Source organism: Anabrus simplex, chromosome 2 (genome assembly GCF_040414725.1).
Source record: "Anabrus simplex isolate iqAnaSimp1 chromosome 2, ASM4041472v1, whole genome shotgun sequence".
Taxonomy (NCBI): Eukaryota; Metazoa; Arthropoda; class Insecta; order Orthoptera; family Tettigoniidae; genus Anabrus; species Anabrus simplex.
This window is the reverse complement of record NC_090266.1, coordinates 1,196,424,598-1,196,451,517: the sequence shown is the minus strand read 5'-3', so window position 1 is coordinate 1,196,451,517 and position 26,920 is coordinate 1,196,424,598. Positions and strand designations below refer to the sequence as shown.

General features: G+C 39.5%; 1 protein-coding gene across 3 annotated transcripts in view; it reads right to left on the bottom strand.

Annotated features, from left to right (window-relative positions):
• Pi3K92E (phosphatidylinositol 3-kinase 92E) overlaps positions 1 to 26,920 on the bottom strand; it is a 344,498-nt gene that overhangs the window by 68,784 nt on the left and 248,794 nt on the right. For all 3 annotated transcript variants that reach the window (XM_067142174.2, XM_067142173.2, XM_067142175.2), the window contains exon 14: positions 13,616 to 13,804. In XM_067142174.2, coding sequence (XP_066998275.1) covers positions 13,616 to 13,804 — 189 coding nt within the window. The remainder of the gene's footprint in view (positions 1 to 13,615; positions 13,805 to 26,920) is intronic.

Genomic DNA, 26,920 nt, shown 5'->3' with positions numbered 1-26,920 from the left:
ACAATTAGATTCTCGTCACCTTTTACATATTGTATTAAATCTTCTATCTCCTCATATATTCTTTCAATTTCTTCATCATCCGCTGAACTAGTAGGCATATAGACCTGCACTATTGTGGTGGGCATTGGTTTGGTGTCTATCTTGGCGACAATAATTCTTTCACTATGCTGGTCGTAGTAGCTTACCCGCTGCCCTATTTTCTTATTCATTATTAAACCAACTCCTGCATTTCCCCTGTTTGATTTCGTGTTGATAATTCGGTAGTCGCCTGACCAAAAATCCTGTTCTTCCTGACAACGTACTTCACTTATACCAACTACATCTAACTTTAGCCTATCCATCTCCCTTTTCAGATTCTCTAACCTACCACAACGATTCAAACTTCTAACATTCCATGCTCCGACTCGCAGAATGTCAGTATCCATCTTCCTAATGATCGCCCCCTTTCGTGTAGTCCCCACCCTGAGATCCGAATGGGGGACTAGTTTACCTCCAGAATATTTTACCCGGGAGGAAGCCACCATCAGTACATCATTCATACAGAGAGAGCTGCGTGTCCTCGGTAGGTAGTTACGGCTGTAGTTTCCCGTTGCTTTCAGCCGTGTAGCAGTATCAACACAGCTAAGCCATGTTGAGTATTATTACAAGGCCGTATCAGTCAATCATCTATACTGCCGCCCTTGCAACTACCGAAAGGCTGCTACCCCCCCTTCGATGAACCATTCGTTAGTCTGGTCTCTCAACAGATACCCATCCGATATGGTTGCACCTGCGGCTCGGCTATCTGCATCATTGGGACACGGAAGCCTCCCCACCGCGGCAAGGTCACATGGTTCGCAGAGGAGGTACAGTTATTTATTCACATCTATTTACAAATTAACACACACATAACCTTAATCAGAGTATCACAAACAAAACACTTCACTCCGAGAACATCAATAAAGCCGCCATTTTAAACAACTGCCTATCGCTTCAACATGGAGACTGCAACCACTGCATGTCACAAGTATATTCTTGCTATACCATAACTCTACTAAACAATAACTCGTGTTACCATCAAGACCACCTCTTTATATATGTGTCTGGCCAGGCTTCTAGAAAGCTACATTGCAAAAAAAATACCTTCTCGAAAATTCTAGAGTGCCTAATAACATGATTATAATGTACAGAATATTCTACCATCATCTAGCACCTTTCTGGAAGTTACAGTGTGTTTCAAAATTCCGTAGTGGATTACAAATTATATATACAGGTAAGAATAAATTATATAATATTAATTTACAGGTATTTACATTAACTGAACTCATAAATATTTATGTACAGCACATGTTTCATGACATAACCTCACACACAATACAATCATTCGACTATGTAAATAATAATAATAATAATAATAATAATAATAATAATAATAATAATAATAGTAAAATAATAACAATAAATAATTCGAGCTCGATAGTTGCAATATTTACCCATGGGTGAGAGAATATTTTCAAGTTATATCTGTTTATCACACTTGCGTCAAGTTTAAGTGGGTGTTAAGTCCAGAGTGGGAGGATTGAAAGTTAAGGTTTAAGTTTTGGTTGGCTGCTGCTTGAAGTTGAGCTAGGACCATGGGATGACGGTAGGGGTAGATGTTTGGGAGGGAGATGGCCATAAAATGGATGATATCTTCTAAGGTTGGAGGGGGGAAGAGGGAACATGGAGCTGGTGTGGGAGTATCAATGTTGTGGACTGGGGTGACTAGGTCAGGGCGGTTCTCTGGAGGGGCAGGGCGGGCCTTACACTGTCGAGAGGAAGTTGGGTGAGGATCAACACAGGTGTTACGCTTGGAGGGGGGTTGGACATTGAGGCAGAGGGAAGTACGGTGAGCCTGTGAACAGTGACCCCACACTGGATGTTTGGCGCTATAGCGAGCGGAATCATGTTGATTGTAAGTCAAGTACCATTCGCAGAGGAGGGGCTGGGGTGCAGGGGTACGAGATGATGCCACCCTATGGTGGTGCCTGAAGACTGAAACCCCACTTGCGAGAACCCGATCAAGGTTCTCGGTCATGGGGAGAAGGATGCACATCATGGTGGACCCAGAGGCATTCCTGATGCGGAAGGCCTTCCTAGTAGGAATGCCCTTCGCATTCAGTTCTTGTAGTATGACTTCTTCAGGGATCTCTGGGTCCACCCTACAGATTACGCAGCTGAAACATGTAACGGGGGGGAGTTGGATTTTTGGTTGCGGGAGAGGAGAGAGGTTTTAAGGGCGAAGGGGGAGCCTAATTGAGATGCTCCTATGGTGTGAGTGAGATGTCGTGTGGCGACCTCCCTGTTAACTTTGATGATAACACCATTCGATGTAGGGCAGATGTCGGCTAATTTGTGACGTTGCATGTTAAAGCAGGTGTGTGTGGTGAAGATGGTGCTGTCGTTAGCAGTACTCTGGAGCAGGGTTGAGGAGGAGGAAGGTGTCGGTGCCAGATGGGACTTTCTAAAGTGTGCAGGGGTTGGTAATGGGTCGGCAGGATTGAGATTGTGGTAGCTTGGGGGGGGGTAAGGGAGGGATCAGTAGAGGAGTTGAGTGGAGGAGGGCAGTTGGATGAATCCATTTCTTCATTCGCTGTTGAAGTTGCTGGGTCAGTGACATTATTTCTGAAGGACATCTAAGATGAGGCGTTGGATGGTGGTGTGTCGAGTCTTCATGGAGCTGATCTTGTACCTTCGTGTGCAGTTCTTTTGTATTGAATCCTGGAGTTTCTAGTAGGTGCAGATTGTACCAACAAATGGTAGTAAATGGGGGATCCACTGAGGGGCACATAGTGGCAGTGGCGATGACAGTTGCAGTGGTGCCAATGAGGTTCATCGTGACTCGCTTAAGAACACCAAATAACGGAGTTGGATAATTTACGAGTCCGCACAAACATTGGGCTTAAAAGCCCCACGCATTGTTGATCACTTGGAAATGATTTTTTCCTGATCGGCGTTTGGGCAAACCCAGTAAGGACGAGATTGCCGAACCTGGGCACAAGGTCAGTGTTGCACCAATACATGATGAAAACGTGCTTGGGTGAAACTTCACGTATGCACGTCAGTCCACCTGAGCCAATCACTTTTTCAAACAGCAATAAGGTGTTGTGACAGTTTTGGGTGTAGGGCACCGCTGGACTTCCCAGAGGTTTACAATTTCCACACTAGATGAAGTTGACCTCAGCATAGATGAAGTCACTTTGAATATTTATTGGAACATATATATGGTCGAGGTTCCTATTTATTTATAAGTGCTGCAAACACTTTAATGGTGTAATTTCTGTGAAGAAACATCTTGTGACTGGACAATGAGAATGTGGAACTTGAGTCATATTTTATCCACCTATTCAGTTAAAATATCGCCAGTTTTATGTATAATTCAGCGTTACATTCCAGTAATAATTGTTTCTAAGGATGATTTCATCTCTTGTGCTCCTGCCGTTTCCTCCTCCTTTTCTTCCCAATCTCCCAAAAAATTATCCTTTTTGATTATTCTGAATATCTAGTCTTTAATGTTACTGGCTTTACTTACCACTAACTACGGTTCTTGGAGACAATATGGTGCCGAAATATTGTCCCACAGAAGTACTCATCATTGGGTATTTGTATGCCTTGTCAAGGTGCTTGTTAAATTGATTACTGAACTCCAGTCTGTACTTCACGGTTTTGCTGGTCAAGGAATATTGCTTCCATTGTCCAACTTCATTTTATGCATTATCCAATGGAATTCTTAACCAAGATAGATTTGGAGTTAGAAAAAACAAACTGTAACTGTAGTCACGTCCTAGTTCGTGAACGATGGGCAACGGCTGAGTGGCCTACTAAGTGGTCCTGAGAGTCGGGATACAAGTTGCTATGGAATGGGAGTGGGCATCTCTGATATATTCTGAGTCATGGCCTTCCTTGTGCTCAGGCAGCTAGGGCTACACAATCCACCGGTCGTCCCTAACCCATTAGAGGAGAGATCCTATGTGTAAGTAGGGTAGCATCCTGCTTCATGAATTTACTGAGCTAAGAACATTTTAAGCAAGCCTCCGACCTATGGGAGTAACGGAGTCCCACTCCCATTTGACTGGTGAGGGACTCCTTGGAAACAACTTGGTGAACAAAATGGAATTTGATGGGGAGCTATCAATATTAATGGGGCTTAATGGGGTCTATGGAAGAAAGAAAGTAGAACTGGCTGAGTCAGCAAAGAGGATGCATCTGGATGTGCTAGGAGTAAGTGATATTCAGGTAAGAGGAGATAATGAGGAAGAGACAGATTATAAAGTGTACTTGACGGGTGTTAAAAAGGGAAGGGCAGAGTCTGGGGTAGGGCTGTTCATCAGGAATACTACTGCACGCAACAAAGTTCCTGTTAGGCACATAAACGAGCGAATGATGTGGGTAGATTTGGCAGTTGGAGGAATTAGGATGAGAGTTGTATCAGTGTATTCACCATGTGAGGGTGTGGATGAGGATGAAATGGGCAAGTTTTATGAAGCTTTGAGTGTCGTCGTAGTCAGGGTCAACAGCAAGGAAAGGATAGTGCTAATGGGCGATTTCAATGTGAGAGTTGGAAATAGAATTGAAGGATACGAAAGGGTGACTGGTAAATGTGGAGAAGATACAGAAGCTAATAGGAATGGGAAGTGTCTGCTGGACTTCTGTGACAGTATGGGTTTAGCAGTTATGAATACATTCTTCAAGCATAAGGCTATTCACTGCTACACATGGGAGGCTACGGGTACCAGATCCATAATAGACTACATCTTAAATGACTTCAAATTCAGGAAATCTGTTAAGAATGTACGGGGTTTTCGGGGATTTTTCGATGAAACAGGCCACTATCTGATCTGTAGTGAACTAAGTATCTCTAGGCCTAGAATAGAGAACGTGAAATCTATCTGCAAACGAGTAAGGGTAGAAAATCTCCAGGATGAGGAAATTAGACAGAAGTACATGGATATGATGAGTGAGAAGTTCCAAACAGTGGACAGTAAGGAGGTTCAGGATATAGAAAGGGAATGGGTGGCATATAGAGATGCTGTAGTAGAAACAGCAAGGGAATGCCTAGGAACAACTGTGTGTAAAGATGGGAAAAAGCGAACATCTTGGTGGAATGATGAAGTGAGAGCAGCTTGTAAACGTAAAGAGAAGGCTTATCAGAAATGGCTCCAAACAAGGGCTGAGGCAGACAGGGAATTGTACATCAATGAAAGAAACAGAGTGAAACAAATAGTTGTTGAATCCAAAAAGAAGTCGTGGGAAGGTTTTGGTAATAACCCAGAAAGGCTAGGTCAAGCAGCAGGGAAACCTTTCTGGACAGTAATAAAGAATCTTAGGAAGGGAGGGAAAAAGGAAATGAACAGTGTTTTGAGTAATTCAGGTGAACTCATAATAGATCCTAGGGAATCGCTGGAGAGGTGGAGGGAATATTTTGAACATCATCTCAATGTAAAAGGAAATCCTCCTGGTGGTGTTGCGAACAGCCAAGCTCATGGGGAGGAGGAAAATGATGTTGGTGAAATTATGCTTGAGGAAGTGGAAAGAACGGTAAAATAAACTCCATTGTCATAAAGCAGCAGGAATAGATGAAATCAGACCTGAAATGGTGAAGTACAGTGGGAAGGTAGTGATGAAATGGCTTCACAGAATAATAAGATTAGCATGGAGTGTTGGTAAGGTACCTTCAGATTAGACAAAAGCAGAAATTTCACCTATCTATAAGCAAGGGAACAGGAAGGATTGCAACAACTATCACAGTATCTCATTGATTAGTATACCAGGCAAAGTATTCACTGGCATCGTGCAAGGGAGGGTGTGATCAGTGGTTGAGAAGAAGTTAGATGAAAACCCATGTGGTTTCAGACCACAGAGGGACTGTCAGGATCAGATTTTCAGTATGCGCCAGGTAATTGAAAAATGCTACGAGAGGAATAGGCAGTTGTGTTTATGTTTCGTAGACCTAGATAAAGCATATGAGAGGATACTGAGGGAAAATATGTTCACCATACTGGGCTACTATGAGATCAAGGGTAGTTTATTAAAATCAATCAAAGGCATTTATGTTGACATTTGGGCTTCAGTGAGAATCGATGGTAGAATGAGTTCTTGGTTCAGGGTACTTACAGGGGTTACACAAGGCTGTAATCTTTCACCTTTGCTGTTCGTAGTTTACATGGATCATCTGCTGAAAGGTATAAAATGGCAGGGAGGGATTCAGTTAGGTGGAAATGTAGTAAGCAGTCTGGCCTATGCTGACGACTCGGTCTTAATGGCAGATTGTGCCGAAAGCCTGCAGTCTAATATCTTGCAACTTGAAAATAGGTGTAATGAGTATGGTATGAAAATTAGCCCATTGAAGACTAAACTGATATCAATAGGTAAGAAATTCAACAGAACTGAATGTCAGATTGGTGATACAAAGCTGGAAAAGGTAGATAATTTCAAGTATTTAGGAAGTGTGTTCTCTCAGGATGGTAATATAGTAAGTGAGATTGAATCAAGGTGCAGTAAAGGTAATGCAGTGAGCTCACAGTTGCGATCAACAGTATTCTGTAAAAAGGAAGTCAGCTCCTGGACGAAACTATCTTTACAACAGTCTGTTTTCAGACCAACTTTATTTTAGGGGAGTGAAAGCTGGGTGGACTCAGGATATCTTATTCATAAGTTAGAAGTAACACACATGAAAGAAGTGAGGATGATTGCTGGTACAAACAGGTGGGATCAATGGCAGTAGGGTACTCAGAATGAGAAGATAAAGTTTAAGTTAGGAATGAACTCTATGGATGAAGCAGTACACATAAACCGGCTTCGGTGGTGGGGTCATCTGGGGTGAATGTAGGAGGATAGGTTACCTAGGAGAATAATGGACTCTGTTATGGAGAGTAAGAGAAGTAGAGGGAGACCAAGACGACTATGGTTGGACTCAGTTTCTGATGATTTAAAGATAAGAAGTATAGAACTAAATGAGGCCACAGCACTAGTTGAAAATAGAGGATTGTGGTGGCATTTAGTAAATTCACAGAGGCTTGCAGACTGAACGCTTAAGGGCATAATGGTCTATAATGATTATGTAGGTATGTAGGTATGTATGAAAAAAAGGGATATCTGATAATTTTATAGCCTTATGAAAAGCGATGTAACCTATTGTTCACTGTTTGGACGTCATTAAAATACACTGTTGAAAGAACACTGGGTTCTGTGGTTCACATTTCGGTCACTCCATGTGAGATTTGTGCTGGACAAAGCAGAGGTAGGATACTTTTTTCTCCGGGTACTCCGGTTTTCCCCGTCATATTTCATTCCAGCAACACTCTTCAATAACATTTCATTTCATCTGTCATTCATTAATCATTGCCCCAGAGGAATGCAACTGTCTTCTGCAGCCGGCACACTTCCTATCCTCGCTGCTAGATGGGTGCTTCATTCATTCCATTCCTGACCCCGTCGAATGACTGAAAACAGGCTGTGGATTTTCATTTACTTATTCAACTTTCATGGATACTCATAACATTTCTTATCTACGTAGGTCGACCATCCGCAGAATCCTGTAGAAGCCCAGCACCTCCAAATTAGTAGCAGAGTATGGATTCTTATTTTTCTAATTTCTATTTTATTGCTACCACATCATCATATAGGTCAGCTGAGAGTTATAATTGGTAGCAGAATCTTCGTAATCATCTTGCTTATTGTTACGTGTCAGGCAAGGATTCCATAGCTGCCCATTTCTGAAAATAGCCAGTCCCAAATTTGCCACCAAAATGGAAGAACACTTTCATAATATATAGGAATCAGGAACTATTCCTAAAGACCAGTAATCAGTCCATAAAACAAGGCAATAAAGCAGTTGTGAACAACTTTTTTTTACAATTGCTTTAAGTCGCACTGACAAAGATAAGTCATATGGTGACGATGAAAAAGAAAAGGGCTAGGAGTGGGAAGGAAGCGACCATGGCCTTATTTAAGGTACAGCCCCAGCTTTTTCCTGGTGTGAAAATGGCAAGTCACGGAAAACCATCTTCAGGGCTGCCGACAGTGGGGTTTGAACCCACTATCTCTCAAATACAAGCTAACAGCTACGTGAGCCTAAACATATGGCCAACTCGCTCAGTATGAGAACTAGTGGGACAGATGCCTACAAAATCCTGTCAAAAGCACTTGAAAGTCACATCGAACCTATTGTTCATTCACAGATTGGTGAATATCAACTGGCTTCTGTAAGACCTGTTGCAGCGAACAAATCTTTTCACTAAAAAGTATCATCAAAATAAAATCTCTTTGCGACAAATCACTTGTAATACTTTTGTTGATTTCATGAAGACATATGACTGAATCAACCTATTCAGTCTCCTTGACATCCTCAAGGATACCGCCGTGGACAGCAAGACTCCTTTCATCATCAAACGAACTCTGACAAACACCTATTCACAAGTGAAATTCATGCAGGAGATCCGTACATCCTTTGAGATTAAGACTGGTGCACATCAAGGCAATGGGCTCTCAACCATTCCTTTCAACTGTGTTCCTGAAAAAGTCAGGAAAGGATGGAGGAACAGATTACCCTACAGTGGTATTAGGCTGGGCACTGGATCCAAAACAGTGTATAGTACGCGAACCTTTTCTTGAGCATTCAGCACTATGGAGCTCAGGGCTCAAGAAAAGTTTCGCGTACTATACACCGACTGCCTTGCTTTTGCAGATGATTGTGGTGATGATGATGATCGATTAATGGCATATGACCTCAACACAGCCTGCCTCCAGGTTGAAACATTAAACAAGTAGCTGAAACTGTAGGTCTCCAGATATCTTTTGAAAAATCTGAAGTAATGATGTCTGGCTGTCATATGATACCAAATATGTTAAAATCAAATGATGCATTCATTTTAAGTATCTTGGAGAGTATTTCCTTTAATCTATCAGAGATAGAGCTCTGAAATATCAGGCCAATCATACAGAAATAGCTTTTCACCTCTGCAAACCCACTTATCAGTTCAGATCGATTTAATGGCAGGCTAAATACTGCCACTATAGCAGAGTAGTATGTTTGAAGTCGTATATGCTGCTGAATGATTGGCCCTTACTCACCACAGTGAGATAGGGTCCAAATGAAAGGAAGGAAATTCCTAAGCAAGGTCCTTTGTGAATGTCAAAATTCTGAGGGCGAATATCACCCGAGGTCAAATGCAGAGATGTACTCTAAATTTGAAAAGCACTCACTTGTTACGAAGAAGCGCCATCTTACATTTTACAGTCGTCTACCTCGAACGCCAGAATATCCCTAAGAGTTCTTCATTTCTCACGACCTCAAAATGTATCACTCCATGGGCTGACCTGGATGTTAGGTCCCTTTAAACAACAAGCACCATCATCAACACCCCATGGGCAACTGCAGTGAAGGAGGATCTAGCCGGTGCTCTGACACACAGGTTCAAGAAAGAAGTAAATTCAGGACTTGGGTACATGGATTAAAGAGAGAGAAGATGACTGGTACAAAGTGGTCTGAAGAACAAGGAGTACTGGAAATCCAGAAAGGCTGACATGTGTTAACCGCTGCCCTAAGAGGCCGAAACGATACGTTCAAAAAATAAAGGTTAATTGACGACGGTCTTAATAGACTCCAGTAAAATGTAATCTGAAAAACTACACGTTATTGAAACATACAAAAATCATAGAATACGTACTGTTTCAAAAATTAAGTTGATATAAAAGCCAAAGGCAGGTATTTATATAAAAGGAGGTACCTATCTCACCCAGTTCACGGTCACTGCATTATCCTACAAAGGTGGCTTGCAGGGGTGTGTCAACAGTGCACTAGCTGCCAGCATCTTGGAAAGGTGTGGCAATCCAACTGACGAGCCCACTGCCACATTGGGGAGAAATCCTGGTCATTTTATGACTGAAAAGGCCTAAAATTTATAGTACTTTGCAGAGTAATAATAATATCATTGGTTTTTACATCCCACTAACTACTTTTACGGTTTTTAGAGATATTGCTGGGTGTATTGCTACTTTTCTTAAGGCACTCTTGGAACACACAAAATATGCTACTGTTGTTACTTTGGGGATTGTCTTATTTAATAGCTGGAGGTATAACAGACAAACAAGTAGCGAGTATGTTTGCTGGTAATAATAATAATAATAATAATAATAATAATAATAATAATAATAATAATAATAATAATAACAACAACAACAACAATTGTTACTCATTGTCTACTGCGGATCTGACTGTCGAGCTGAAATGACAGTGAACATTCTTGTCAAAGGAATTTAATGTAAAATTTGGATTAGAAACTTATGTTTTTTGAGAGGCTAGAATATTGTAAATTTTGGAGCTTAGACTCCTAGAGTGTAACTGAGTGGAGCAAAAGTGCTCTTTGTAATAGTGTAACTTTTGAGTGACAAAGTCATTACGTCAACAATTTTCTCTATAATACCTGATTATTTTAGGTTTCCAAGTCACTATTGTTACAGGAGCTGGCGAGCTCAACATTATTCCATTCAACTGTTATTTGTTTATCAAGTTTAAAGTTGGAAAAGAACGGAAAGAAATAAAATGTCAAATTTTAGTGTTTTAAATTATGCTTCGATTATTCCTCTGTCCACCTATTGACCCTGGCACCTTCTTACACCTCTGTGTTCCACAGAATCCCTGGAATAATAATTTTGTGTGGCTATTTCTAGCTGGGTGCATTCCTTGTAAGGCAGACCCTCTGATTAGGGTGGGCGGCATTTGCCATGTGTAGGTAACTGCGTGTTATTGTGGTGGAGGATAATGTAATGTGTGGAGTGTGAGTTGCAGGGATGTTGGGGACAGCACAAACACCCATTCCTTGAGCCAAGGGAATGAACTATTTAAGGTTAAAATCACTGACCCAGCCGGGAATCAAATCTGGAACCCTCTGGACCAATGGCCAGCATGCTAACCATGTAGCCGGGAAAAAAAAGTTTATGTTCCGCTAACTACTTTTCCGGCTTTCGGAGATGCTGAGGTACTGGAATTTTGTCAGTCAGAGATGAACACGTTGGATGCAGCTGTGCATATGAATTGGCTTTGGCAGTAGGGTAACGTGAGACCAACAGAGGAGGAAAACTGCTCAGGAGATGCTCGGACTTGGATGTAGAGTGTAAGATATTTTTTTTCCTTCACGATTTGCTTTACGTTGCATCAACACAGATAGGTCTTATGGCGGCAATGGGATAAGAAAGGGCTAGGAGCAGGAGGGAAGCGACCGTGGCCTTAATTAAGCATCTGCCTGGTGTGAAAATGGAAAACCATGGTAAACGATCTTCAGGGCTGATTTTTTAACTTTCGTGCATTTTGGAACACATTCTTGAGCCCAGAGACAAACTTGTTTAGTTCTTTTAAACTTTTCTACCATATTTCTCCTAACAAATTGAACTTATGGAACCAGCAGGTAAAACCATAGAAATGATACACGTTTCAACATATAAAGTCAGTATAAATAGCTTTAACATTGTTGAAATCAATATTGAAGTAATTTAAAGTCTAATTTAAAGTCTACAAAACTGCCCGATATATGGTTGCCTTTGCTGCTTGTAAGAAACTACTACACGAGCCTAGATATAGTTGCTAGCAAATTTCACCATCTAAAAAAAAAAGTTCCTAAAAGTATTGCAAAAACACAGTTACCACTGTGATGTGTTGCTTCATCGCAAAAGACATTAATTGCTGGCCAGCAAGCGAGTCTTATATTTGTAACTTAGTTCCTTCTGCACACACATTGGGAGATATTTCCTCAGCCAGTCAGAGACAGATAAGTCCCCTGAGTCTGGGACAGAATTCATGGCTTGGGAAATCTGGTGGGCAATTAAATGGGTTAACCCCTAACATTAAAGGCCTTCCTCAGGTTGTTGTTGTTGGAGGCGCGGTCATTACGGACTGAACAAATTTGTTTGCCCTGGATGGTTTACTACCAGATATTCTGACCCATGAATTCTCTCCCCAGACTCCACAAGCAACCTAAACCAGTAACCTTCATAACCACACACCACCCTGGTCTGCACAAAATCAATCGCATTTCAAAACAAGCACACAATCTTCTCTCATCTTCAGCATACACCTATGATCTTCCTAAAAGACCCACAGACACATTCAGGAGCCCATCAACCTTGAAAACATTCTCACTCGCTATGAAACACACCAATATTGCTGAGCAAGGCATTCATGTGGTAACTTGCTCTTGAAAGATGGTGCATTTGAATCTCATGATTGGCAGCCATGAAGATGGTTTTCCATGGTTTCCTATTTTCACACCAAGCAAATGCTGGGGCTGTATCTTAATTAACGCCATGGCTGCTATCTTCCCAATCCTAGCCCTTTTCTTTTCCATCGTCACCATATGACTTATCTGTGTCAATGCGACTTCCCATCTTTGCATCACCGAAAACCTTCGATATGTTAGTGCGATGTTAACCGCTAGGGGGAAAAAAAAAAGTTACTGGGTTTATGTTCTACTAACCACTTTAGGATTCTCAGAGATGTCAAAGTGCCAATATTCAATCCTGCACGAGTTCTCTTATGCACCGGTAAAATTACCAACACAAGGTTGGTGCATTTCAGCATCTCCAAATACCAATATCCTGAGCTGGGACTGATCCGATCAACTTAGGTCCATAAGGTCATACCCCTACCACCTGGACCCCTCAGTATAGCTGCACGATTTTGTTATCATGACATACCGTAATACAGAACTGTATTGTATGAATGGATTGAGAGATGGATATTCAAGTGAAATAAGGAAAATATATTTTTGTTTCAAAAGGCAGTTCTCTTTCTGCACAAAATCAGCCATCATTTTCCTTTTCTTTGTAAGTCTGCACACATGATTTTTAAGGAATGTAGTAGTAGTAGTAGTAGTAGTAGTAGTAGTAGTAGTAGTAGTAGTAGCAGTAGCAGTAGTAATCTTTACTCCTCACCTTCTAGGGATGCTGTTATGAAGTCTGTGCATGGTTCTCCAGAGAGCAAGGACAAGATTGGAGGGATCGACGCTACTCTTCAGATGACTGGGATATCTTTTTCTAATTCTTTCATGGTTTGTTAGTATCACAAGGTAAATATATCAATGGAGAAAAAAAAAAAAAAAAAAAAAATTACAGACATCTTATCACTACATCAGGAACATCACTTAATCACAAAATGTGTTAGAAATGAATGCAGGACCAGAATATTTTATTGCCACAGAGATTATTATTGTTGTACTGGCATTCATTCATTGAGATTTTACTGTATGTATAGATTTAAAATTCATCGATAAACGGTAATGCTCTCCTTACAATTTTTTAAAAACTAATTACGATCGCAAGATACCACAGCGTACAGAGAAGTGGGTAATCACCAACGACCTAGCTAGTTCTTCCTGAAGTGAAGAAGATCCAAGAAATTCATCAACCTTTCACTACCTACAAAAAAATGGAAATAATTTATATGATAAGAAACTTTATCAGTTCATGAGCCAGTAAAAATAGTTCCCACTAATAAGACGATCAGGCGGTCAAAGCAGCAGCCAAGGTCCCACATGAATATTTATCAGATATTTATTCTTTATAGGCATAACTTTACGAATAAGAAATTAACTCCAAGTATTACCTCAGATCAAGTCCTTCATTCTTCCATAGCTTATCCATGATGCGTAACATCTGAAGAGTTAACATATCTTGGCGCAAGTCATCTCCGTTTTTAAATATGATGTATATATCATCGCCATAGGGGTCATCATTTTCAAAAACAAGCCAAAGAGGCCGCATCTTACTGTCCATCACTCGGCACTTGTCAGCTCTGAAAACAAATCAGATGTCTGAAATCAAACTGTTGTACAACAAAAGTAACAATAAAGTAACTCTTGAGTATAGTCGTAACTGGAAATTAGTAGTGAGTGAAGGTAGATTAAAACAAACAATACACTAAAATTCACAAATTTAGACTTTGAAACTTGGAATTCATGACAAAGTTCCCACATTTCAAGTCAAGAATCATCTTCCTTCCAGATGACAATAAACTTAAGTTCACTTTTATGTTCACTTTGACAATGAGAAAATGAGAGAACATATTCAGCAGTAACCCAGAATGTTCTGTGGCTATCTTAATTCATTGATTAACCTATTAGCATTACTACCAACTAACATTACTATGCCACATTTTACACTTTAAATTACATATACTCTAACAGAGATTGAATTTCCAATGCAGGGTTTAGAAGGTTTTTGACTAGTTAAGGCATACAGGTGAACAGAACAAAATGAAAACTGGTGAAGTGTAAATTTACAAAAAAGTAAAGTAAAATAAAGTGAATTTTAATAATAGCCTGCGAGTCATTTTTGTTAAAGTCATTTACAAAGTACATGGGCCTGAAGACTAAATATGTTTCACATTCCTGATATGAATCAACAGCAATAACAACACATCTGTTCCTGTTTGCTGATTTGACCAATTCAGAATTCTGTTAAATGGGAATAACACACTGCCATTTCCAGTTTTCTTGTCATTTCCAGTTTCTTATTCAAATGCAGTCCTGATACTTTGTGTTACTGTGGTGGTGGTAATTCAGTAATAAGTGGCTAGGATTATTAAAAGTGTCCCTTCAAGTACTCAGATATGAAATCCTAACTATACTGTTTCCCTATCTAGGATAGTGTGTCCAACATAAATTTTTACATATTTACACTGATGAGCCATTACATTTATGACCATGGGAATTATTACTGCGTCTGGAGCACAGAGGGGTACACGTGATATGATGGCAGCATGATATAGGCTGATATCTATAGGCTCACCATTAGTTGTGTTTTCAGTGTCAGAACAGGAAAAGCAGGTGATCTCTCTGAATTTGATAGAGGTAAAATTTGTGATGGTTTGGTGCCTTCGAACCAGCATTTCTGCAATAGCGCAGTTTGTTGTGAACAGGTACCGAGAGCAGTGCAATGGTGAGCAAATGATGACACGTTCACCGGTTTGTCGACAGGGGCTCATTGATACCAGACGCCAGCAAAGACTATCTTGTATTGTTCGAACTGACTGCAGGACCAGAGTTTGAGAAGTCCCTGAGAAGTGCAACAGTAGTTACTCGGGCAATGATTACAGCATACGATTCAGCAAACACTGCTGTGCATGGGATTGCAGAGTCAAAGATCCAGTCTTTCCCACATTATGACCGCATTCCACCAATAGCAGTACATAAGATGAGAACAAAATCAAAGACACTGGACTGCAGATGATTGGAAAAAGGTCGTCTGGTAAAATGAATCAAAATTCCTGGTTCATCGCACAAAAATACAAGTCCGTGTATGCTGATTAACATTGGAGGCTATAGCAACTGGTTGCACTGTTGGGCGTAGGAAGGCCATTGGAAGAGGTGCAATGGTCTGGGCGATGTTTTCATGGGACATTCTGGAGCTCATTATTCTGGTACACCAATTTCTGACAGCTATCCTGTGTCTGGATGTTATTGGGAACCAAGTTGTTCTGTTCATATCAACAGTGTTCCCTGGTTGTGACAGCCACTTCCTACAGGAAAATGCACCATGCCACTTTGCCAGGATTGTGAAGAACTGGTTTAAGAAACATGATAGGGTATTTACTTGAATCCCGTGAACATTTTTTCTTTGAGTTGAAAAAGCTACATGCTACTCTCCTGCAGTGTACACCAACAGGATGACCTACTGACATGCTTGTGGTATGAGATACCCCAGGGTATCTCCGCATCTTCGGTGAATCATTATCCCACGAAGTGATCGCTGTTTTGGAGGCTAAGTAGATGGTCTTAATGTAATGGCTCGTTGGTGTATTCTAACATAACTGGTATCCCATAGGACTCCATAGATTATAACAAACTGGAAAACTCTTTGAAATTACAATCTCTTTAGGAATGCAGTGGAACATTTTAATACTAATTTCATTTATAAACTAATTAACTAACATATAAAATGCTTTGAATTACTGCAGAAGATGAACATTTACATTCCTCCTAGATGCATGAGATTCAATCAGCCATTAGAAACTAATGGTGACTATACCAATTATTTATTTATTTATTTATTTATTTATTTATTTATTTATTTATTTATTTATTTGACAACATGAAGGTACACAGGCCTGAGCCCAGATACATCCCTTCTTCACGTAGGCCTATCAGATTTAAACTATAAGTGCATTAAAACATCAAAAATAATAATAAGATAAAGAATAAAAATCACAAGTGAAGATCAAAACTACACAAGAAAAACATAATAATATAGACTACAGATATATTTTTTTACAAGTTGCTTTACGACGCACCAACACAGATAGGTCTTATGGCGATGCTGGGACAGGAAAGGGCTAAGAGTGGGAAGGAAGCGGCTGTGGCCTTAATTAAGTTACAGCCCCAGCATTTGCCTGGTGTGAAATTGGGTAACCACGGAAAACCATCTTCAGGGCTGCCGACAGTGGGGTTCGAACCCACTATCTCCCGAATATTGGATACTGGCCGCACTTAAGCGACTGCAGCTATCGAGCTCGGTTGGCTACAGAAAATTACTAAACAAATTAGAGAGAGAGAGAGAGGAAAAAAAAACCCACCCTATGAGTATCCAGCATTCCAGCAAAGAAGGAATTCAATAATGAGTACTACTCAGTACCAATATTTCCATGTTAAAAGATCTCGCACACAAGCGTCTTTCAAGAGACAGTAAAAGGCTGTAATGTACAACAACAATCTAAGGAGATCACAGATTTGCAATGGGAGCATGCATGTTGTCATCCCACACAAAACTCCAATGACCCAGCTCCTGTCATCATGGTCAGTGGTGAGGCCCTACATAGTGCTTAATTTCTAAAATTTTAAGCACCGGAATGCATACCCACACATTCCACCCCCCTTCTCCCTTCCCCACCCTGCATAATTCACAAGTTTTGATACTTTAAAACTAGTGATTTATAATGAGAAATCATACACATGTAGGGCAATATTTTAAATCTTTGGTGTTTCAATATGTTCCAGCAACTTTTTTTAGCAATCCCCTTAAAAATACTGTGCAAAAAATATCCCTGGAAGGTGCCAGAAAGTTGTTCTGGCTGAAATTAAGCACTAGACCTACAACCTACATAACAATGAACACTTTCCTTACCTAGGAAGCAATGTTTTGAAAATGCTAACATGGATGCAGAAAGGCAGCACCGGGTAAAATGCATTGGTGTGACATTTGGTTGTCTTGTTGAAAGGGTCTTCAAACCACCATAATCTTAGTGTCCAGACCAAGCTATTACTTATGAATGCCAGGAAAAAAAACAGAAAATACTTAAAATGTCTAGGATCAAACAAATGTATCTTGGAAGAGGTCAGTACAATTCGCACCAAGGCTAAGATTAACAAACATCGATTCTGAGGTACTGGCCATGTCCCCCATGTGTCTAACAAAGCAACTGATGAATAGGTATTCTTAATTGAGGGATGGACAATGTAATCATCGAGGATAGCAAAAACAATGTAAGGATTTTAAGTCGAATATGAAGAAGTGCCAAACTGACTTCAACAAGTGAGAGGACGTGGCTGAGAGTGAGAGAGAAGATGATAGATTTGGCAACATCTGTTTTTTGGCCGGGCGGCCTTCCTTCTACTGAAATAAAATACAGACCCCCTTCCGTGTACATCAAAGCTAGCTGGCTGGAAACCTCAGGGCTGAGTTGACTATATACACATTAATGGAATCTCTGCACTGAGATCTTCCTTTAGAAATGTCAGTAAGGAGCATACACAAACAATTCCTTAGGGTTTAGGTGTATAGATATCACAAGTTAAATTCGCACAACGATGATTCCTCGTAGTGGTGAAATGCAAACAGGGGCATGAAACATAAACCTGCAACGTTTCTCTCAAGCAATAAGTAGTCCTGAAGAAACTGTGGGGGAAGAAAAGTCAGTATTTGTATTTGAACACCTCAAATGATTTAGCATTATTTGGTTCACTTAGGCTCATTAACCCATGAAATTCCTTTCCAGACATGTGTGTACTCAGTTCATTACCACACCTCTTCTCAGTGGAAAATTTATATCCTTTAAAATCTGAAACAGGTTCACCATTGTCAACTTCTACCCAATCATTCAAATCGTCAACGGTGATTCTGCAATGCAGTCTGTGGATCACTAGTGAACCTAGCAACAGTACTATATCATTTTCATTAGAGATGTAATAATCTGAATATCTATTCAATATTTCTGAATGGAAGTCTACACTACATGCTCATCCATGTAGTATAGGTAGGTTCTTTCCCTGCAACTGTTTTAAGAATAATGAGTTAAGAAAAGTTTCCACTTTTATCCGAGTTCCCTAGATCATTAGATAGTTCATGATGGTACTGGCCAAAACTAAATTTTAAGGTAGAATTACTCATAAAAAATAATTTTACTCTTATGTGGTTGCTATCAACAGTATCAAATAGATTTCAACTCCAATTGGATACTAAAGGTCCACTGCAGCTAATGATAACCATGTTTTATATATATATTTTTTTTACAAGTTGTTTTACGTCACACCGACACAGGTATGTCTTATGGCGATGATCATAAAGGGATGGGCTAGGAGTGGGAAGGAAGCGGCCGTGGCCTAATTAAGGTACAGCCCCAGCATTTGACTGGTGTGAAAATGGGAAACCATGGAAAACTACCTTCAGGGTTGCCGACAGTGGGGTTCGAACCCCTCTCTCAAATACCGGACAATGGCAGCACTTAAGCGACTCCAGCTATTGAGCTTGGTTTCATAATTTTTTTGGTAACATAAATATTAAATTGCCTTATATGAAAATACTAAAAAACTAGGTCTATCTTTGATAATTTAACAAACTATTTCAATGAAGGAATAAAGTAGGCGTACACAAACATTACATATCACTCTGCAGAGTTCACGTGTCTCACTGGATGCTCTTTTATTAAATGTGAACATGTGAACACTGACGGATATAGCCACTTTGCCTGAACACACCTGAGATAGCAAAAATCATTATCATTGCCATAAAAATTAACAAGTAGGCCTACTTACGACTTTATTAATCCGAATTCCCAGCGGAGGTAACACCTGCACCACAATATATCATATTATCTCTGTCCACTAAGACACTTTTTGATTTCTGCTGATGAACTCTAACCATATTTCCCTTTGTAGCATGTAAAGGGTAAATTATTTTAAAATCTGGTAATTCATGATCAGAATTAACAGGTTATAACACTTTGTTAACTGTAGGTGGTTCATTGTCTTTAAAACATGCATGCATTTTCCACCAGGTAGCAGTATGAACAAATTCACCACACAACTCATCCAAAACAATTCTTACACGTGGTCTCTTTTCACCATGGTTAGTAATACAACCGGTGATGGATGATTGTTTTCGTGCACTGTAAAGACTCACAACAGACACACCAGGGAACTCTGTTAATTCTGCAATAAGTATACAATCAGGATATTCTTACACAAACTTGTTAAATACATTTTACACAATCGCCTTCTCTCCACTTTTCAGAGGTTCACCTCTTATTGTTTTTCAACACCAGTTGGAAACTGTCTGTGTCACGAACCGAATTAAGGTTGTGCACTCATGCATGCGAAAACTCCTTGCAGGCCAGTTGCTACAGCAGATAAACAGGGATTTTCAGTAGCAGATGTAGGATGTTTAAAATATTGACCAGAATATTGACCAGAAACTTAGAACAATAATATTACTGTATTTTTAATCAATAAAATACTTTTGCATTCAATACTTTATACTTCACAATTTTAGAAAAATTCCATATTTTGAAATTTAGAAATGGACTATTTACTGGGTAGGTGGATGAAGAAGGAAGTGTGAAGCAGTTGAAGTCCTGTGGTTTGTTTACACTTACTTTATACTCTGGTTGGAAAGACATTTTTAGAATCATTCATGAATGCAGTGCAGATATACATATATAACAACAAATCTATAAAGAAAATTTGTTTTAGATCATGACCATTTTCTTAAAATCCATCTTGTGTTAAACATTTTTATTCCATATAAGTGTTTATTGTTGGATAGGGTCATTCTTCCAACTGGAGCTTGTGCTAAGCTTTATCATGTCACATTGTTTGTCATGCGATACAAATTTCATGATTGTCCATATTGATGATCTGTTAATTAATATGACTGTGCATTATATTGTGCACATTGTTTGTGCAAATAAATCTGTTCATTATAGTCTTCGTAAAATCTGTCCACAGAGTCTGCAAAGTACGTCCACACGTCATTCGCATAGTGGAAGTGAGAGAGCGAATGCGACGTGCGGAGCCATCTCAGGAAGTAGGGAGCCTCGCTCTCGCTACAGTTACCAGGTCACGCAGATACATTTTTTGTTAGGTGTTGCTCAAAAACGTGCAATATAGAAGTTTCCTTTTACTTTTCTTAATGGCAAAACATCATTCAGTTACCTCAGTAAGAAGAAATATTTTGAAATAACTAAATATGAAATAGGTTTTAATTCAATGCTTGTTTCATAGAAATCAACTTAGCTGTTTCCCACTTGTTCATTTTTGAACTCTGATTTACATTTAGTTCTGCACCAGCAATTACAGAACACTCCTCCACATTTTTCTTGGACTTATTTAACATTGTCGATAATAAAGATGAATAGACGAATAAGCTGATAAGACTTGTTGGTCGTCTACTTAACCATACAAACACATGTTGAAATTTAATAATCAATGACACATTAAGAAACCACTTAACATTGTGTACACAGAGATAAAGCATCAGATTTCACTTCTATGTGTTATCATGCCTATGTTGGCTGAATGGTTACTTGAAAATGCTATCTTATAAAGTACTGAGTACAGTACATTTATACTGTACTTAATCAGAACACCACATCTGAAAAATGTTGCCACTTTATTACCAATAAGCACGGTGGAAATAGGCTATAGGTCAGTCCTAGGGGCTCAAAACTTGTGACACATGGTGTGGCGACAAGGGGCATCAGAGTAGCCTGGAATTGCTTCAGTTACTGCAATGGTTCTACACCGGACATGTCACTGCCAACAATGAAGCCATCATTATCTGTGAGCTACCAGTGGCACTGCTGCTGTCCTCTCTCAAATGAATCATCATATCATCCACAGCACACTTCTCCCCCATTAGGCCATCAATTGTCCGCATCTTGTCTTCAATCAATAGAGTTTTTCTTCTCCTTCTCCAAAATCTGAAGTTCGGTTCCCAGGTCAGGATCTAATGAAGCGTGCTTCTGCCATCCTTCGGTACAGACTCACCCGAAAGAATAAGCTTCAGGATCTGAAATATTGGGATGACGTGCACATATAGTTCCCTTATTTTATTTTATGTTACCTATGAATGTATCAGAACTACAACCAGAGGAGATAACCCTTGAATATGAAAATGGGTGTTATTGAGATGATAGAATTAGTGCGCGAGGGGACAGAATTCAAGAGTGAAATCACAATGGAAGATGTGGAAACTGCAAATGAATGAAAGTGGGAAAAAGCAGCAGGATTGGATGAAATGTGTGTGGGAATGAAAAAAAAAAATGAAAAAAAAAAAAATGAAAAAAAAAAAAAAAAAAAAAAAGCAGCAGTACCTGTTAGTCTACAATAGCTGTATAGGCTATTTAGATGTATATGGAAAGAAAAATCAGTACAAAATGCCTGGAATAAAGTAGTAACAATACCTATATTTAAGGAGGAGAACAGGAAGATATGCGATAGTTATCGAGGAATCACAATCGTATCTCAGGTAGCAAAAATATTTGAAGAATGAGATAAAAGATGCAAAGATAATTACAAGAAAGGCAATATGGCTTTCAAAATGGAAGATCAACACTAGACCCCATCTTTAGTATTGTACCCCTATATTAGGGCAAAATTACGGTATATTTAAAGGATTGCTGTAATGGCGATAATTTGTGTGTGTTACAAACTCAAGCTGATCAGTTTTGTTCAAGGGGATGGCTTTAACCTTGAACTTTACCAGTCTCCAGTGCTGCTGGTAAGTGAGAGATATCGTAATGCTTGTTATAACATCATGTGACTCGCTACTCCCGTACGCATTCCAAGGTCAAGTCTGCCCAAGGTGTCCTCTAAAAATCTGTCGCCTGAGCTTCGAACCAATGAAACATGTTATACACCAAGAAGAAATATTACCATTGGACAGTGATTATCCTACCATATGGAATACGAGGAAATAAAATGTCGTGTAATTTAGTTACTCTCATTTGGCTAATTTTCTCATGTTGGCTCATTTACTCTATAAGAATTGATATATCAGTCGGCGTACTAAGCTACAGACTTTGGAATCATGAAATGTGTACATTTTCTCAATACAAGCCAAACACTTTTGCCGTGAATGAAATGACAATCACGTTAATTTACATTCTTCATTTATAAGTTGAACTAATGACCTTATTCAGTTAAATAGTGGCTGAAAATTGGATTTCTGGCTGAACTAAGTTAAGTATCTATGCTAAAAATGAACACTCAAGGATACTTGTTCCGAGCATACGCTAATTTTTATTTTAGTTTCAGAATGTGGAGTGCTAACGAAATGTGTGTACATGTGAATCGCCTGGATCATCATATCATCAAACTCCAAATAACAGGAACATCAGAAGTCATCATGGTATACCCAGCGAGGGATTTCATCGCCAAGATGTGCTTATTTATTTATTTATTTATTTATTTACTTATTTAATCGTATGGTTATTTTATACAATGTATATATACAAGGCAAAATCAAATCTTAAAGTCCATCCTTCTCAGCCATTCAGTTAAACCGGGTGTGAAAGCGAACAAATCGTCAGGAGTGCCAGGGTACGAATGAAGAGGACAGCGTTGGACCAGGTGCTCAATCGTCTGTTCTTCCAGGTTACCATCGCACATTGGTGAACTGATCCAACCCCACTTGTACCTGTAGTAATTGCAACAACCATGTCCAGTCCTTAACCTGTTGATACGGCACCAGAGATTCCTTGGTAAGTCAAAACAGTTTGGCTTCTTTGTGGGATCAAGATGGTGGATACTTCTTCCCAATGTTTTTGTTGACCACTCATGCTTCCAGCTTTTATTTAGGTCAAATCCATCCGCAATTAGTTGCCCTGCAGCGACACTTGCTGGTCTTCTTGATTGCAGTTGCTATCTGACGGATGATAGAATTCTTGGTGCAGAGGCAAAGAGGGTGATGCAAAGATTTTCTTGGTTCCCCTTAGTAGAGCTTGCTTCTGCCTTAAGTGGGGTGAAGGGATGTGACTCAGCACAGGTAACTAGTGACATGGAGTTGATTTGATAGTACCAGTAAAGCAACGCATAGTATCCTTCAATTTTGTGTCTACCTTCTTCACATGTACACTTTCCAACTAGACAGGAGCACAGTGCTCAGCAGCCGACTAGACAAGGCTGATGCCAGTTAAGCGTAGACAATCAACAGAGGCTCCCCAGGAGGTACCACAGAGCTTATGCAATATGTTGTTTCTTGTGGCAATTTTATGAGAAAGCTTAGTGATGTGCTCTTTGAAGTTCAGGGTTCTATCAAAAGTGACACCAAGATATTTTGGGAAAGGATTGTACCTCAGCTTTCATCCACTGAGCAGAACTCTTGGTTTGTAGTTTGCAGCATGATTCACTAGATGGAAGCAAGACTTCAGTTTTTGTTGTGCTGGGGATCAATCTCCAGGTCTCAAAGAAAGTTGAGATCTTCTTGAGGTCCTCCGTAAGAATTTGTTCACCGTCTTCAAAGTTATTGCTCTTGTGCTACTAGTGTGATGTCATCAGTGTATCGCACCCTCAGAACAAGACTGTCGTAACTACCAAATCACTGTTTTGGGTAAATTGCGACAAAATATTTCAAATGCACTTCAAAATTTAGGTTTTTAAGATTGACACTAGAATGTTTTTACTCACACTTGTGTATCAATCTGGCACCTGGAAATGAAACTCTTTAGATTCAATGTACACAAATAAGATAAAATGAAATAAACAACAAACTATAGTTATGACAGTTTGTGTTGGTATATTGTTGAAATGAAAATATTACATCAGTCATACAAAACAGTAGGAAACACACAGTAGTGAGTTGAGACATCATGAGGATTTAAATAAAGTGTTATTAATGTGAATACTATTACAGTTCAGATGTCCTAATATTAAATGGGAAATAAATGCTTCAACTTTATTCACATGGCCAATGGCTCTCCGGTAGTGTGTTGAGCGTTGGCAATTTGTTTTCAATTTCTATATGGTTTTGTTTGCTTAGGCTATCAAGGATTTGAACTCTGTATTGGGAGAAGGCCTGTAGGTCCAATAAATCCAATAAATACTAAATACTATAAATGCTTTAAATAAAAAGAATAAATAGTACTATAAAATTTAGTTTTGTATCAAATTGTAACTTAACACATTGCGGACCGGTCCCGAGAAAACTCGTGTTTGCCTGGCCGAACGTTGCGGACCGGTCCCGAGTTATCTCGTGTTAGCAGCAGACTGAAGTTTAGTGCTATCTTTCGATATATACCAGAACTATTTGGAGGTCAAGGGTGCTAGAACTCTTATGTATGGTTCTACACAATCGATAGTCGCATTTCTTTTCGATTATTCTTCATATCATAGCTTTTCTTTGCATTTCCTGACAACATGTTGACAAAGTTTGAAGAGCCATGCAAGATGGCAGCGCTCAGGGATCGCACGTGTTTAGACAGGGATGAAATTATTCGCGTATTATGTGCTGATACAGGCTCAGAATGTTGAAGTGATGCTGAATATTTAGAGTTCGACGACGAAATACATTCTAACGGAAATGTTTCAAGTGATGACGATTAGATATCCTTATCTTCAAGGTGTGGAACTCGTGTGGCGCAGGACGAGTCTCATAATTGTGTTACGGGTGTAAATATTCTAAATATTGTAAATAATATAGTGTTTTCTGACGACTAGGTTATGGACAACAGTAAACCTAGGCCAGAGGATTTTGAACGTGCTCCTGATATAAAGGTATGGCCTAATGAACCTGGAAACGTAGGACAAGTATCAGTACTTATGTTTGTGAGGACTTTTTCATTATGTAGCTGAGCAGACAAACTTATACTATGCGCAGAATTCACATTCTCATAACGTATCCCGTAAAACCCAAAGTGGACTAATGTCCCTAGGAGGGAAATTAAAAAATTGTTTTGTGTATATTGATAGGGCAGGTTAAGAAACCGTATCTGAAAGATTACTGGCCAACTGATCCCCTAATAGAAAACCATATATTTCGGAAAACTATGAGCCGAAATAGATTTCAGCAAATACTTACCTAACTGCAATTCAACTACTAATCAGGAATGCCTCCAGAATAAAACACAGTAGTCCTTCAAAGGCTAGTGAAGTTCTGGCAGTTTATTTGAATGCATGCACTCCAGTTTGGAGGTAGTTAGAAAGTGGCCGGGAACAGGGCTGTGCATGGGGTGAAGGGCACCCGGTCCGCAATGTGTTAAAACAAGAAATACAATACAAAGATACTAGTGTAGTCTATGTAAAATAAATGCACAGTAAATAATAATTCATTTGAACAAAAAAATCTACTAAGTATATTTATAAATTGTAGCTAGCCTACATTCTCCACCAAAGTGCACACTAACCATTTTCAACCGAATCACCTTCATCGTTGAAAATATTACCTCCTTTCTGTGAAACTGGCAATGATTGATAAAAAGCATGATACACTCTAGGTATTATATTTCCATCACATAATGACATTCTCTCTCTTCTCTTCAGCCAAGATACACCGTTGTCGTGTGTAGGCAGGAGTAATTTTGGGTGTTCGAATTGACCTTCTTCCCCTTTGACGACATCTATTGAATTGAAATCTTCACACTGGAACACAGAACTGCTTACCACCTCGGAAGCGTTGAGGCTGAGAAGCAATGCTTTCACCCTTTGCGTCACTGCTGTTGGAAGAGGATGGTCATAAAAGTGTGTGTTTTTCTCATTTACATGGCTGCTATGATTTGTGCACCCTGCAATGGCGAAACAAACCATACTGAAAAGTGTATACTATTACTACGTTTTACATTTTAACACATAAAATAAATACACCCGCTTTCTTGTACACCACAGATATGTCACTACAGTGCAATATTAGCTCTTAGCCTCTGCATGCCATGGATTCTTATTCGAATTACCTTTACCTCGTTCAGGGCAGCTTCAGCACGAGAGTCCTACGCGACGTCATAGCTCCGCTTTGCTACTACACATCTCTCCCGTGACCCCTTCCTTATATTCTACATACCTTGATGAAAGAACTGCTGTATTCTACACGTACCGATAATGAGAACAATGAAAATGGAACAGCAACTATTGTAACTTAAGTTACTACATTGAATTGTATAAATATTTTGCTGGAAAACTGTCATAATAGAGTTATGACAGTTTATCAGTAGATACCTCTACAATTTCACAAAACCTAAAAACTGTTGTTTGACTGTTTTGAATGGTATAGTATGACTTACAGTTACAACAAGTTTACTGTTTGACAGAGGACAAAATGTCAGTTTTTAATGTGTTCGTAACTCAAAATTCAACTTTTGGGAGTTACACAGTCTTGTTCTGAGGGTGCGATATATGAACTTAGTTGATGATGTGGTTGATAAATCATGAATGTACAAACTGAATAGCAATAGTGCTAAAACAGATCCCTGTGGTAGTCCGTTATTTAGTTTTCGTTTGTGGCTTTTAGTGTTGCCTAGAAGTACTTCGAATTTTCTTTCACTAACCATGCTAGATATTAGATTCACGATTTCTTGACTTCGTACAACTTGCAGTAGTTTGAAGATCAGTCCCTGTCACCAAACAGTGTCATATGCACCTGTCAAGTCGATGAAAACAGCTGTTGATTTTGGTTGTCCTTGAAAACCAGCTTCGATATGTGTAGTTAG